The sequence below is a fragment of the Halichoerus grypus genome, chromosome X, assembly GCF_964656455.1.
Source record: "Halichoerus grypus chromosome X, mHalGry1.hap1.1, whole genome shotgun sequence".
NCBI lineage: Eukaryota > Metazoa > Chordata > Mammalia > Carnivora > Phocidae > Halichoerus > Halichoerus grypus.
The window spans coordinates 106,352,202-106,367,502 of record NC_135727.1 but is presented as its reverse complement, the minus strand read 5'-3'; the positions used below and the strand labels follow the sequence as shown (position 1 = coordinate 106,367,502).

Here is a 15,301-nt window from a genome sequence, read left to right as displayed (position 1 = left end):
ATGTCATAAACACCTATCTTAAATGATACTTGACCAACCTTTCAGACTAGTTAGTTGGAAATGCACTGTCACTTTTTCTGCATGCTTCACCAGAGGACGTTGCCAGGAATCCTCCAGAGACCCCTCCCTGTGCAGGAAAAGGAGCGCTTTATGTGCCTGAATGCACATTAGTAGATCCTGCTGGTAGTTTGATAATACCTTCAATAGTGTCAGCAAAGGCTTCTTCTCATACTTAAGTATATGAAGATAGCTTCTCGGTTACCTACGGATTCACTTTCAGTTCCTTATGAAGTGTACCCTTCACTTATTATCCAGGTTCAGGTTTCCTAAGAGTATATCCAGTAAATAAAAAAGGCAGGTCTTGAATTAAGCAGAAAGCATGAAAGAAATAAAATAATATCCACCATCTAGAAGATGTTTTCTGTTTTGTACAGGGTTTCCACATATATGCTATTACTTCCTTATCATCGTAGCCATGTGAGGCAGCTTCTATTCTTTCCCTTACTCTTCTAGATAGGGAACCTGAAGCTCCTAGAGGATCACAAATGGGAGACCAAGGGGGCACTCAGTGGAAAGCTTTTGTTTGGCCCTGTTCCTAGCACATCACACTACTTCACGGATCACGTTCCTTCCCCCTAATTCCTTAATACCAGTACAAATTGCTTTGTATTAGAGTATTTTTTTAATGAAGTTTGGTAAAATACACAGCCACTTAAATCTCGTTTTTCTCCCTAGAATGCTAGCCATATTCGTGACCTAAATTAACTCTTGCTTATCTAAACTTGAAGAATGATGTCTGCTATGAACAAGTAATACCCGGTACCCAAACGCTCTTGGGTTTCTTACTTCTCTTAAAAGCAGTTTGGGTAAGGAAGGATAGATGGTAAAATACCGCCTTCCAAAATGAGGCTGTTCCATGCTGGTTTGATAGCTATTCATATGTTTGTTTTAAAGGATGTGTTGGTTTTCCTTATTAATGGCAACGATAACAAAGAGCTATCAGACCTAGGCATTCATGTTACCTGGACTCCGTTTTATACATCAGGAAATTGAGGCATAGAGAAGTTTCAGCAGCCTGCTCAGTGGCTTAACACGAACTAACCAAGAGTAGACCCCTTGTCTCGCGATTCCCAGTCCAGTGTTTGATGTCCATTCTCCAATACCATGTGTCTTCTTGTCATTCTAGAAATATGTCTAGTATCTGTCTCTGAATCACATATGTAGTTGAAACACTTGCTTTGTCTTGTCTGCCCACATGCTCTGGCATGTTGCTATTCGTGTTCATTCCTGTTGCAGTTGTGTTAGTAGAAACAATAGTTGGTGATTACTCATAATCCTTTTTTAAAATTTTATTAGAAAGCTGGGGCCTTGGAAGGTGTGCCAATATCTGGGGTAAGTTTCATCTCCTTGCTACCTCCCCAGCCCTACCCGCTTCCATGTGAGGGGTTTCTTCCTCTATCTTAATCAGTCTGCCCCTTCCAAAACTATGGAAGAAAGGTAAAAGCAGCAAAATTGGCTGATTCTTGTTCTTAGGTGACACAGTGTGGGCCATTGAGAACCTTTTGACCAAATTCTAACTCTTCCTTCCCATACCTACTATCTTGTAGGGGATATTAAGAAATGGGGAAGTGGCCAAATGGAAGCAATGCAAAAATCAAGATAGTTCAGTCCTTGATAAATGAAAGAAAGGAAAAATAAATCCTATGGCTGTTCTAAAAGGGAAATTAATAACATTGTCTTAGTGTTCTTTATTGTCACTTGTGCTTTCAGTGTTTGGGGGACCAGTCTGCTGCATTGGTGGGACAAATGTGCTTCCAGGATGGACAAGCCAAAAATACGTGAGTTTAAGAAACAGACCCAAAAACCAATGGTGTTTTGTTTGTTTGTTTCTCCCTTTGGTGCTTTGAATGAGGAAAATCTGTTGAAGTTCATCCAGGCTGAAAATCAATAGCTTAGGAGTTCCAATAAGTTTTTTGCCATTTAGTTTTCTTTCTCTCCTTCAAATAAATGTAAACACAATGCTAAGGCTTGTAAAGACCTTAATTTATAAAATTCAATACCTTTTCCATCCAGAAACTAAATTTTGGTTTGAAGTGTTAATGGTTTTGGTTGGGGTGGGGGGGGTGGGGAGTGGTGGAGGGCAGAGCAGATGGGAGGAAGAGCCATGATTTAAATTATGTTTCAGGGGCACCTGGCTGGCTCAGTCCATAGAGCATGCGACTCATGATCTCAGGGTCGTGAGCTCGAGCCCCAGGTTGGGTGTAGAGAATACTTTAAAAAATGTTTGGGGGTGCCTGGGTGGCGCAGTCGGTTAAGCGTCTGCCTTCAGCTCAAGTCATGATCCCAGAGTCCTGGGATCGAGCCCCACATTGGCTCCCTGCTCAGCGTGGGGGGTGGTCTGTTTCTCCCTCTGCCTCTGGCCCTCAAACCCCACTGCCCCCCCCCACCCAGCTCGTGCTCTCTTTCGCTCACTGTCTCTCTCAAATAAATAAATAAAATCTTTAAAAAATATTTTTTAATTAAAAATTTTTAAAAATGAGCTGTATTTCTCAACATACTGTTCCTGCCCTAGACTTTCTCACTATAACTGTAAAGTTATATTTTTGTGGGATTTCTAGTGCTGTTTTCCTGGCATTGTGCTTTCTCCTCATTATCTGGCATTTCTCCTTGGACAAGAAGTAGAAGGAATGATGGAAGTAGAGGTTTGGTGCATTTGTTTCCTAATCTTGTCTCCTTACTACTCAGACCTGGGGCATCTGTAACAAGCCCCATATCTAAGAGTGATGAGATTTCTTGCATTTTCAGATAAGAAAACAGATGTCAGAGTGGTGAAGCTAGTTAAGTGAAAGGAGCAGTCTTTGCCCCCAGATCCATCTGATTCCACTTAGCCGGGGCTCTGAACCTCTCTGCGTTACTCTACCCTGTGTAGGAAGGAGTCCCATCCACCGAGTGGGAGACTATCTACATTTATTCTTTTCTAGAGGATTTCCTAATTCTCTCATCAGTGTTAACCTCAGTGATTAAATTCTTCTTTTGTAGATAATAGAATGTCTCCCATTTTTAATGACATGTTCTTGTGGCCCAGCATGGTCCACGGTCCTCATGCAAGAGTGTGACATCATCTGTGTGAGAGCAGGGGAGATACGTAATCTTTGGAGGTCATGGTATCCTGAGGTTATGACCAAGCGAGCTTGAGTGAGCATGGGTCTGGAAACAGACTCTTTGAATTCTGGCTTCCAGACAGCTGCACCAGGAGTCAAGAGAAATAATGGAAAACTAGGCTATTTCCCTTCCACCTTTCCTCCTCTGCCAGACACGGTAGTGCTAGTAAATCAGAGGCTTGCTCTCTCTCTCTCTATTCGTCAAGTACCTAACACGGTGTAGAGCACATGGGACGTTTCCAATAAAATTGTCAGCTTTTCCTTCTCTTTCGACTCCCTTCCCGCTTAAGCATTATCAGCCAAGTCCTGGAATGGTGAATTTAAGCCAAGCCGCTGCAGGTTGGAGGAGGGAAATAGAAAATCATAAGTTCTTTGGGCTTGTATTTCTCTTCCTGAGGGGAGAGAAGACAAATACACACTTAATCATCTGAGAAGTCAGAACTTATGTGCCATAAGAAACTTTGAAATACTGCTCTTGGGTTTCAAAGGATGGGGAGAAAAATCGCAAAAGATTATGTTAATAACGAGGTGTTTTGAAGAAGGAGCTATATTGGTGAGTGCACGGAATACTGAAAAACTCGCAAAGAGCGAAATGAAGACTTTGTTTAGAGAATGTAGAGAACATTCAGGTAGGGCGGTAGTAGGAAATAAGGCTAGGATCATATCGTGAAGCCCTAAATTTCAGACTGAGGAGTTTTTTTCTTGATTCGGCAGTGGGACACTTCTGCGGGTTTATGAGCTGGTGTTCAGAGTGACTAGAACTGTTCATTAATAATACCGAAGTCCTTGGCCAGAGTGAGGAGAGACTAGAGGCAAAAACGCCATGCAGGCATCCTGGTCACAAGGACAAGGACTAAAAAGGATGGGGACAGAGAGGGAGGCTGTAGGGGGGTATTCATGGCACTGTGGAGGGACAAGAGACAGAAAGTAGGTATGGAGTCTAGTCACCTCAGCCCAGTGTGTAGGCTTAGCCCACTATCAGGAACAGGTCTGAATAGTATACTTTCTGTTTGGGACATGTTTGTGGTTCTGATAAGCTGTGTATTACACACATTTGTAAATATGGAATGAGTTCAGTATGAAAGTAGAGATTTTGCATTTCCTTATTTAGAGGTGATTTTTGAAGCAATAGGAATAGACACAATTACCAAGAAAAAGTTAGGAGAGGTAAGAGACACAGGGATGGGAAATTCATAAAAATGGACTGCAATTATTCATTCATGTGGAAATCCGGGGTAGAGACACTTAAGAGAGGGGGGCTTGGTCAGAGGTGCAAACTGCTACAAAAAGGTTATGGAGGCTGAGAATGAGAAGAGACCATTGTACACAGAAAGTAGACCTTCAGTGGTAACTTCTCAGAATGAAGCTTTAGGAGAATGCTCAAGATGAAAGCCGGGTTGCAAATGGCCAAAAGAGATGTGAGCAGATAGAAAACAGAGACAGCGAGACAGAATGTACTTTGCAAAAATGGCCATCCAGAAATGGTGAGCCAAGTAGGCAGTTTGTTAAGTTGACAGGATCATGCCAAGTGTGGGGGATTTTGTTTGTGCTTTTAAGTTACAACAAGAGCAGAGAATGTTTCTTTGGAGTCCGAGCAGAGACCAGATGGGAGTTGTACAATGAATGAGAGAGAAGTGATGGGCCGGATGAAGTCCTAAGAGGTTGGAGAGGGTGGGACTGAGAATTGGTCAGTCTCTTCAAAGCTCAGCAGGGAGCACATGAGGGCCAGCTCAGAATTCAGCGGAAAGCCCGGCTCTGTTTTGGTGCCAAGGAACAGATTATGGGTGATTCTCATTTTTCTTTCAGCTTTTCTATATTTTCTGATTTTTCTTGAATGGACATGGATTATTTGAGCATTTAATTTTGCTTTTAAGGACGAGAACCTAAGATAGATGCCCTCTCTCCCCAGAGGCATGAGGTATTCTAAAGGAGGCCTTGACCTTCACGGCTTCGGCCGGGGCCACTCACACTCCTCCATGAGGGATAGTGGGCAGCCTTCACCTTCACCGAGGTTAGAAAAGTCAGGCAACCTTCTGCGATGTTCAAACACAGTGCAGTCTTGAGAAAGGATAGGTTGACCATATAAACGCTGAAAGCTCCATATATGTTTGATGTATGGGAAGAAAAAATAATAAAATTTCAGAGGAAAATAACTGCTTTGAAAGTTGTGACCTGTAGGTAGCAAGAGTCTCTTCATACACTGATAATGCTCATTAATTACTTGTGAAGTATACTCACTTAAGAATTCACTTTTATTAAATGCCTTGAGCCTCTGTGTCAGTTTGCTACTTCAAGATTCGTACACTACTCTTCGGTATGCAGGGTGTTTATATGGGGGCTAAATTGGTACAGATTTCTCCTTTAAAAAGCGGTGAAACGGGTAATAATTAACTTTTTAAAGCATGAAACAGGTAATCCATTTTTAAGAATATTTATTAAAGGAGATTAACATAAAATATATAGCTTTTTCAGCCTTGTGAAAGTAAAAGGGTATAGTGATTTGTGTTTTCATTCATAAATGTATTATTACCTGTACCTAGTGTTAGTTGACTGTTATCTGTAAAAACGTAGATATTCGTTAATCACGTGCTCCCTCAATGTGTTGGCTGTTTGTCTACAGGCGGAGAATATATATTTGAGTGAAAAGAGATAGGATGTCTTGGGTTAATTCTTATTCACAACAGCGGTGCCTGGAAAAATGTTGGCTAGAAGAAAAAATTGCCCTCGGTTTCTATTTGCTTCACACCCACATGATGGGGCCTGCTGTCTTCGTGCTTACTGGTAGTGGCTTCTGCTGGGATCCTTCTGCCTGCCCCTGAACTGAATGCTCCCTGTTCTCCCACCTGCCAGAATATCAAAGAGCACAGCAGCAAGGCCCATGGGGAGGGAATCCCAAGCTTGGGCAGAACGGTTTGTAGAGAGCCAAGGGGGACAGTCACAGCTCACAGTGGAAAACTGTTTCCCTGTGACCCTTACTGGTATCACTTTGGATTACTTCTCTGCCTGGCACACGTCAAAACTCCTCACTCATGTCCAGACTTGTTGCAAAGTCCAAAGCTTATACTTTTAAGGCTGCCGTAAAATAAATTCAGGTCTTCCGTGGAGGCCATGTTCCATTCTCGCTCTGACTCTCCCACCTGGTAGAATAGCCTAGCCTGCAGAGAGAACAGGAAAGCGAGGCCTTCAGTAGCTTTCCCCTCGCCGAGGTCCATCTCCAGTTTCCCGCATTCTGGACCGAGCCTCCCCTCCATGCCAGAAGATAGCAGTGTTTCTCAGTTCATGATTGGACTAATGATAGAGCTAAGCAGCCTGCCCCATCAGTGAAATGCTTCATTCCACGTGGGTTAGTAGCAATGTGACTGGATGTAGAATTTGTTGTCATTTGGTGATACTTTATAAACCACAGTCCTGGGCTGTGACTAGGCACTAAATACCATGCTTGCATTTTTCCTTTAGGATTGCACTAAGTACGTTTTCTTCTAGACTTAGTCTTTAAAACATTATTCCAAAAGGAGTGTGTGATGCTTGTTAACTTTTGGAACTTTTCTAAAACTTTAAGATAATGACTTATTGTATGTCAGTTTAAATGACTTGTATTATTGATGTTTCGTGATTTATTTTTAATAAAATTGTCACACTGTTCATTCTTCCCCCAACTATAGGTATGGAACAGGCTGTTTCTTACTATGTAATACAGGCCGCAAGGTTGGTTTTTCCTAATTAAAAGATTGAAAGTCGTCTTTAACTTCATATAAATAATGCTTGAGCATAATTTGCTATTAAGTTACTTATGATTCTATAGATTTTATTTAATCTTTATTAGGGTTTAATTTAGAGCTCACCAAAAATGATGAAAATCACTAAATTTAAGTGGCTCTAGTAAGAACTATTTTAGGTTCTTTGAATTTTTTCATGTGTGATTTTGATTGCTGGTGGGATATCTATGCTAGGACCATGTCAGATTCTTAATGCAAATCTAATTTGGAACAAGGGATAAACATTTTGTACTGTTTAAATGTATTGTCCTTAATACTGGTAATTTTGACTTAAGATTTATTTTTTAATTGTTACATGTTTATTGAATTATTTTTGTACCTAGGTCATCTTAGCTTTAAAAAATATTCTTCCGCTATCTTTTTATTTTCCTGGCTACTGAAATATTTTTGTCTTTCCTACAGTGTGTATTTTCTGAGCATGGCCTTCTGACCACAGTGGCTTACAAGCTTGGCAGAGACAAACCAGTGTATTATGCATTGGAAGTAAGTACTTTTCAATCAATATGGGTAGTATGGCAAACAATCAAAGCCAGTGAAAATCGTGGTGCTTTCTAACACCTTTTCTGGTAAATCTTAATATATAGGACTGAAAAAACTCAGTTTTTTTCTTGGCATTTGGTTGAGTGGAAGGAACCTGGGACTGAGCTGGGGTGAGGACTCCCAGGAGATCTTGAGTGTATGGGCTCCTTGGTTCTTTACCAGTCCCTTGTGGCACCTTGTAGTCGCTTGGCAGTGTAAGGTTTTCTATCTCTGAAGTTTAATGAAGGTGTTGACTTGCTCTCCCAAGTATTTCTGTCAGCTGGAAAATTCTGTGTTTTTATAACTACAGTACCCCAGTGTTCCAAAGAGAACCACTGGGCACAAAAGCGGAGGAACTCTCTTCACGTGTCTCCCCATAAAAATAAATTTTGTGTCCAATTTTGGTGTGGGGAAGAAAGTGAGGAGATTTATGCCTTTTTTCAGCGGAAGTATTTGTTTCAAACACATTTGTAAATTCTAGTAGGAATATATCAGTCTAAGTCTGTAGGGCATGGTGAATTTATATTAGAAACATTACTAACTTTTATTGGTAAGGTCAAAGAAGCAGTATTCTTTTTATCAAATCAGATACATCCTTTTTTTTAAAGATTTTATTTTTAAGTAATCTCTACACCCAATGTGGGGCTCAAACTCAACCCCAAGTCACATGCTTTACTGACTGAGCCAGCCAGGCCCCCCACATTCTTTTTGTTGTTGTTGTTGAGTATAGTTGACGCACAATGTTACATTAGATTCAGGTATACAGCTTAGTGATTTAGCAAGCTTAAACATTGGACTCTGCTCACCACAAATGCATCTCCCGTGTGTCCCATACAGAGCTATTATAGTATCGTTAACTGTATTCCTTATGCTTTGCCTCTTATTCCTGTGACTTATTGATTCCGTAACTAGAAGCCTGTGTCTCCTTCTCCCCCTTCATGCATTTCGCCCATTCCCTACCCCTCCCCTTAGATACATTTCTTAAAGGCATCTCTTTACAATTCATTTTAAATGGTTCCCTTTGATCTGAAGGCTTACTGAGGCTTGTTTCCTAAAGTATCGATAATAATTTGTTCATAAGTATTAGACTTCTGTTTATAGTTCAGACATTTTATTAGTTGCTCTGCCTAGAGCATGAAGAATTTATTTCCATTTTTTTCTTGACCCCTCCTGACATAAGCACTGTGTTCTCTCTCCCCTAACCCCTTCTCTATGGATAATAGAAGCATTTGGGAAACACTTGGTCTGTGTAATAATGGTATCATATCATTTCTCAAAAGGTGAATTCCTATAAGCCCTGTCCTGCTCTCTTTCCCCCTGTGGAAAGTGCTTAGTACAGAGCTGGGCACGTCGAATATGTACCGTCTGTTAAAAGTTACCTATAGCAATTGAGGAAGCGGCTCTCTTTTTTCCTTATACTGGAGACAGTCAGTCGTTTAGAATTAGAGATGCCTTAGACCTGGAAAGGGCTTCTGGGATTGGGCTTACCAGGTCTTAACTTCCCTCCCAGTACAAAGAGCCTTCTCTTTCCTTCACCGATAGCCCTACAACTTCTGTTTGAAGATAGCACCAAAAACTGCTTCTTAACACCTCTACCACTAGACCTGGATCAGCTGTCAAGAGCATTCAAATACTAGGAGGCGGCTATCACTTTTTTTTTTTTTTTAAAGATTTTATTTATTTATTTCACAGAGATTCAGCGAGAGAGGGAACACAAGCAGGGGAGTGGGAGAGGGAGAAGCAGGCTTCCCGCCGAGCACGGAGCCCAATGCGGGGCTCGATCCCAGGACCCTGGGATCATGACCTGAGCCGAAGGCAGACGCTTAACGCCTGAGCCACCCAGGCGCCCCGCGGCTGTCACTTTTTCTGGGTCTTTCTACTCCAGGAAAAACTTCCCCAGTGCCCTGATGTCATATGGTTTCTGGATGCTTTCTAGTTCTGGACTCCCTTCATTAGATGCATTCCAATTTGTCAGACTCTTCCAGAATGGAATAGAATATTCTACATGTAATCTGACTTGTACTTACTAGTGTGATTTATTCCTCTCTGACCACAAACACTGCTTCTGCTACTCTAGCCTGAGAGTTCATTAATTAGTCTAATAACCCCATCATATCATTGGCTCTAGAAGCAGATGTTAAAATATCTGGCTGTTTTTCAAATGACTCATTGTCATGCCATGTCCTCTCCGTTCCGTATTTGTGCAGATCTTTTTTTTTTTTTCCTCTTAAGTAATCTCTACACTCAAGCTGGGGCTTAAACTCATGACCCCGAGATCAAGGATCAAGAGTCACATGCTTTACCAACTGAGCCAGCCAGGTGCCCCTGCAGATCTTTTGTTAATCTATATTCAGGTCTTTGCTTCTTCCTGTCAAATTTCATGATAGTGATTTCAACCTACAGTGACACAGTCTAGATTCTTTTTCACGCTTTACTCTGTAACTTTTCCAGTTTTGCCTCATCTGGAAACTTAACAAGCATATGCTTTAAGATTTTGTTTCAGTTCATGTAATTTTTTAAAAGATTGATAGAATTTTAAAGCTGAGAGGGACAGTAGATAAGACTGACAAACAGGCTTCGCTATGTCCTCACAAGGCATTTGAGAGTAGGAAGTGAAATTGGAGTCACTTGGCCATGGTAACTTTTGACAGCTAGTTAGTAGCAGATCCAGGATGCAAATTCAGGTTATTGGACATCAAAATCTAGACACCTGGCCACCCCTCTGCCATCTCCAGTCTCCCGAGTCCATTTCTTTTCAGTGCATCTCGGATTTGTCCCTTGCTTCGTCTGCTAACCTAGCAGCCTGCCTGAGTCACAACATACACACTTATACACACACACACACACACACACACACACGTTCACAATAGGAGATGAGATTTTTTCTTTTTTTTCTGTATCTTCTCACTTTTTGTTTCAATTAATAGACATGTAAAAAACTTGAACCAAACCAAAAAAGAGGGCAAAGCATAAAGCTACATTGGTAAAACTTTTTCTCAGTCAATTCCTGGTAATCCCACATGGTCACACCACTTCCATTTTTTGTAAGTGCTTACAAAGTGTATATTTAATAATCATTTCTTTAATTTGACAAATTGTTAGGATTGGCAATCTGAGGTATTAAAAATTTACTCTCCATTTTTTAAAAACTGAAACTGTAGCAGCACATCTTAAGTCTTTTAATTTTGCATTCTCCCTCTGCTGATTTGGAAGCAACATCATGCATTTCCTGTTGTTGTTGTTGTTGTTGTTTTGGGTTTCTTTTCTTTTCTGGGTACCTTTAAATTTTGAAGATATTATTTTAACCGTAGGGCGCCTGGGTGGCTCAGTTGGTAGAGTATCCGACTCGATCCCAGGGTCATGAGTTCAAGCCCCACATTGGGTGTGGAGCCTACTTTAAAAAAATATATTACTTAACTATATATTTTCTTAGCACTGTTGATAGTTGTTTAGTAATTTGAATGTCCCACCCATGATGATAACCTCAAATACTTTTCCTCTATGACCTCCACCAGTCCTGTCATTGAGTTTAAAGTTTTCGTTTCCCCTTTTTCTTTTTCTTTTTTTTTTTTAAAGTAGGCTCCTTGCCCAGCAGGGAGCCCGCAGGGTTCAAACTCCACCATGAGATCAAGATCTGAGCTGAGATCAGGAGTCTCAGCATAAGACGCACAAGACGCTTAACCGCCTGAGCCACCCAGTTGCCCCTCCCCTTTTTCTTAAGCGGGTGGTAATTAGTTCTGTTTTCTTATCAGTAGATAGTAAATCATACTTAATGGCTTATTTTATCATTTTTTGTGTCCAGTATCATTTCTTTGGGGTCAAACCTTTTATGGCTCTCCCCCCATTTTTTTCTTGCAGAGGGGCATCCTTTTGTGGTTCTCTTATAAGAGCCTTGGGTAATAAGCCTATTCCTTTTAGATTTGTCTTTATTTTGCCCTCTCTCTGGGGTGGGTATAAAATCTTAGGTGAAACCATCGTTTCTCCTACATCCCTTCTGGCCATTTTTTTTAAAGGTTTTATTTATTTAATTGAGAGAGAGAGAATGAGAGAGAGAGAGAGAGAGAGAGCATGAGAGGGGGGAGGGTCAGAGGGAGAAGCAGACTCCCCGCTGAGCAGGGAGCCTGATGGGGGACTCCATCCTGGGACTCCAGGATCATGACCTGAGCCGAAGGCAGTCGCTCAACCAGCTGAGCCACCCAGGCACCCCCTTCTGGCCATTGTTTATGCTAATGAGACCTCTGATCTAAATGTGGTTTCTCTTACAGATAACCTGGCTTATTTTCTGGGGATGGGGGGGTTTTAACATGTTCTTATCAGTGATGTTCTACACTTTTACTATGATGTGCCAGGGTTTAGATTTGATTTTACTTACCCTGTTAGATAAATTGGATGTAAGTCTGTCTTCAATTCTAGAAAATCCTCAGCAGTTATTTCTTTAAGCATTGCTACTCTACCATTACCCCTGGCCTCTTCTACAATTGCTATTGTATGAATATTGGCACCTTTAAACCCATCCTCCCCGACTCTGAACTGTTCTTTTATATATTTTCATCCCCTTGCTTCTCTGTCCTGCATCCCTCACTAGTTCCTCCCTACCTACCTTACATTCCAAATTCTCTCTTTAAAACAAACAAAGCAGCGACACCTGGGTGGCTCAGTTGGTTAAGTGCCTGCCTTTGGCTCAGGTCATGATCCAAGGGTCCTGGGATCGAGTTCCGCATTGGGGTCCTTGCTCTGCAGGGAGCCTGCTTCTCCCTCTGTCTGCCACTCCCCCGCTTGTGCTGTCTCTGTCTCTCTGACAAATAAATAAATAAAATCTTTTATTTTTTTTAAGATTTTATTTATTTATTTGACAGAGACACAGTGAGAGAGGGAACACAAGCAGAGGGAGTGGGAGAGGGAGAAGCAGGCTTCCCGCGGAGCAGGGAGCCCGATGCGGGGCTCGATCCCAGGACCCCGGAATCATGACCTGAGCCGAAGGCAGACGCTTAACAACTGAGCCACCCAGGGGCCCCAATAAATAAAATCTTTTAAAAAAATAAAACAAAGCAAATCAAAACATTTTTATTGTGAAATATAAAACACCTACAGAAAGATGCATAAAATATCAATGTACAGCTTGACAAATGAGTATAAAGGGAAGACACATGTATCCTCTACCCAGGGCAGGAAACAGAACAGGGCCAGCAGCCAGGAACCTGTGCGCCCCTCGCACTCACAGTTTCTCCCTCTCCCCTAAGGTCACCAGTGCCCTGGCTTTTATCATTTCCTTACTTTACTTTATAGTTCCAGCACTTAATATGCACAACCCTCAGGGTGACTGGGTGGCTCAGGTGGTTAAACACCTGCCTTCGGCCCAGGTCATGATTTCAGGGTCCTGGGATCGAGCCCTTCATCAAGCCCCACGTTGCGGGTGGGGGGGGGGGGTGGTCCCTGCTCAGCAGGGAGTCTGCTTCTCCCTCTCCCTTCCCCCTCCCCCGACTTGCCTGTGCATGCTCTCTCTCAAATAAATAAATAAAATGTTTATTAAAAAATAAGTGCAACCCTCAACACCAGAGTTGAGTTTTCATGTTTTTAATACTTTGTATATTAAAAATAGACAAGGGGCGCCTGGGTGGCTCAGTCGTTAAGCATCTGTCTTCGGCTCAGGTCATGATCCCAGGGTCCTGGGATCGAGCCCCGCATCAGGCTCCCTGCTCGGCGGGAAGCCTGCTTCTCCCTCTCCCACTCCCCCTGCTTGTGTTCCCTCTCTCGCTGTGTCTCTCTCTGTCAAATAAATAAATTAATTAAAAAAAATAAAAATAAAAATAGACAAGAGAAAGTGAGAGAGACTGAGTCATACAGTATGTATTCTTTAATGTGGCTTCTCTCTCTCACCATCACATCTGTGAGATTCTCTGTGTTGTTACGTAGAGCTTTGACGTCATTCGTTTTCATCACCATATGAAAATGCCACCGTTTAGTATTTATGCAACTGTTGGTGACCTTTTAGTTGTCCTCTCTTTTCGTCTCTGATGAAAAATGCTGCTCTGAACATTTTTGTGTAACTCTCCTGTACACATGCTGCTGTAGGAGTAAGACTTGTACGCAACTGATTATGTGTATCTTCCCTTTGGGGCGGATGACGCAAACCACCTTTCACAGTGGAGGCAGCAAGTTACAGTCACCTGCGGTGTATGTCTCCTCATCTTGTCTCTTCTAGAGTTGGCCCCGCCTATTACACTCTTAAATTTCACTCTGTGACTTCATTTCCACCAGTTTTAACTGGCTATTTGTTCGTATCCCCCCGGATCTTGTTTGATTTCGCTTTTCTTTTGATTCATAATTTCATGGCTTTTTTTTTTTTTAATGGAAATCATGCCTTAATTTCTCTCTTTGAATTCTTCCAGCACTGACTTATTTTAAAGTCCTTGCCAGATTGGAGTGAATTCTCTTCCATCTGTTAAGTTTTGTCGGCTGATTTCGTGATGATGGAGTTCTTCATGTGTTTTGGAATTTTCACTTCCGGTCCCATCTTCTATTAAAGCCACAGCCTTTGTCAGCAAATAGTTCTCCGCACAAAGCAGGAGAGCGCCACCTAGCCCCCGGCTTCAAGCACTGAAGCTGATTCTATCCCTTGTGTCGCGCAAGCTACTTTAGACCCCTTTCCTCTGGGGGAGCCGGTTCCTGGCCCCCACTCCTGCTTCCTGATGCATACGGAGAACCGAAGCAGAACCTCCTAGGCTTGTGGTCTCAAGCCCTGCTCCGTTGTGCATTTCTGTTTCTGTCCACCTCGACCGCCGCTCTGCCTTTGAGTCAGCAGGTGTTGGTTTAGTGTTCCCTTTTTACATTTTGCCCTCTCATCCTCTGTGTCTCAAACAGAGAGAGGGGATTTTTAAAGCGCAAACTCATCATTTCTGATGTGGACATCACCAAGAGAATTCTTTTTTTTTTTCACTCCTTCCTCCCTGGCATGTGATTCATCCGGGCCTGATACGTTAACCTCTCTAGGTTCCTATTTTCATTATCAGTAAAAAGGAATTGGGACACATGATCCTTGAGTTGTTCTAAAACTTTAATGTCCTATTAAACTGCTTCAGTTTGTCCCACTCTTTCACGAGGAAATTTTCCTTTTTTTCTTTAAAGATTTTTTTTTATTTTTAAATAGTCTCTACACCCAACATGGGGCTCAAACTCACAACCCTGAGATCAAGAGTAGCACGCTCCACCAACTGAGCCAGCCAGATGCCCCCACTAGAAAATTTTTCTTAGTGTGGAAGAGGTTGACGCAAAACAGAGCAGTGGAGTAGGTCTGCATTTTCTCTGCCATCTGTTAATAGGATGCCATCTTCCTTAAGCTGTGCTTCTCCCTTCTGTTGTTTATCTTTTTCTAAATATTATTTCACAAAACAGAAATCCTTTGGGGGCCTTTACTTATTGATGAAGTTGAGATTACTTAGGATTTGAGACTTCCATGTTCTGTATTGTGGCACTGAGATGCAAGTTGCCTGAGGCCACGCTACTTGTCTGTCCGCTTCACCACTCTGTTGGAGCAGGCTGGTGTGGAGTAGGTACTCAATAAATACCGTTTACATACCCAATCTTATGCCATTTTTGTCTTTTTAAATAAGAGTTTCAAAGAGGTCTTCTGTATAGGCCCTCTTAGTTTCTTTAAATGCCCCTTCTCCCATCTCTTCTTTGGTATGATTTATGATGATGGTGTTGACATTTCCTTTTTAGAGTTTTTCATCCTTTTTTAAAAAAGATTTTATTTATTTATTTGAAAGAGAGAGAGTGAGGGAGAGGGAGAGGGAGCACAAGCAGGGGGGAGGGTCAGAGGGAGAAGCAGACTCCCCGCAGAGCAGG

At 42.0% G+C, this 15,301-nt stretch overlaps 1 protein-coding gene across 5 annotated transcripts in view; it reads left to right on the top strand.

Moving 5' to 3' along the window:
- Nucleotides 1-15,301, top strand: part of GK (glycerol kinase) — a 74,038-nt gene that overhangs the window by 42,090 nt on the left and 16,647 nt on the right. For all 5 annotated transcript variants that reach the window (XM_078064166.1, XM_078064167.1, XM_078064168.1 and 2 more), the window contains 4 exons: nt 1,357-1,392; nt 1,771-1,838; nt 6,824-6,866; nt 7,340-7,420. In XM_078064166.1, coding sequence (XP_077920292.1) covers nt 1,357-1,392; nt 1,771-1,838; nt 6,824-6,866; nt 7,340-7,420 — 228 coding nt within the window. The remainder of the gene's footprint in view (nt 1-1,356; nt 1,393-1,770; nt 1,839-6,823; nt 6,867-7,339; nt 7,421-15,301) is intronic.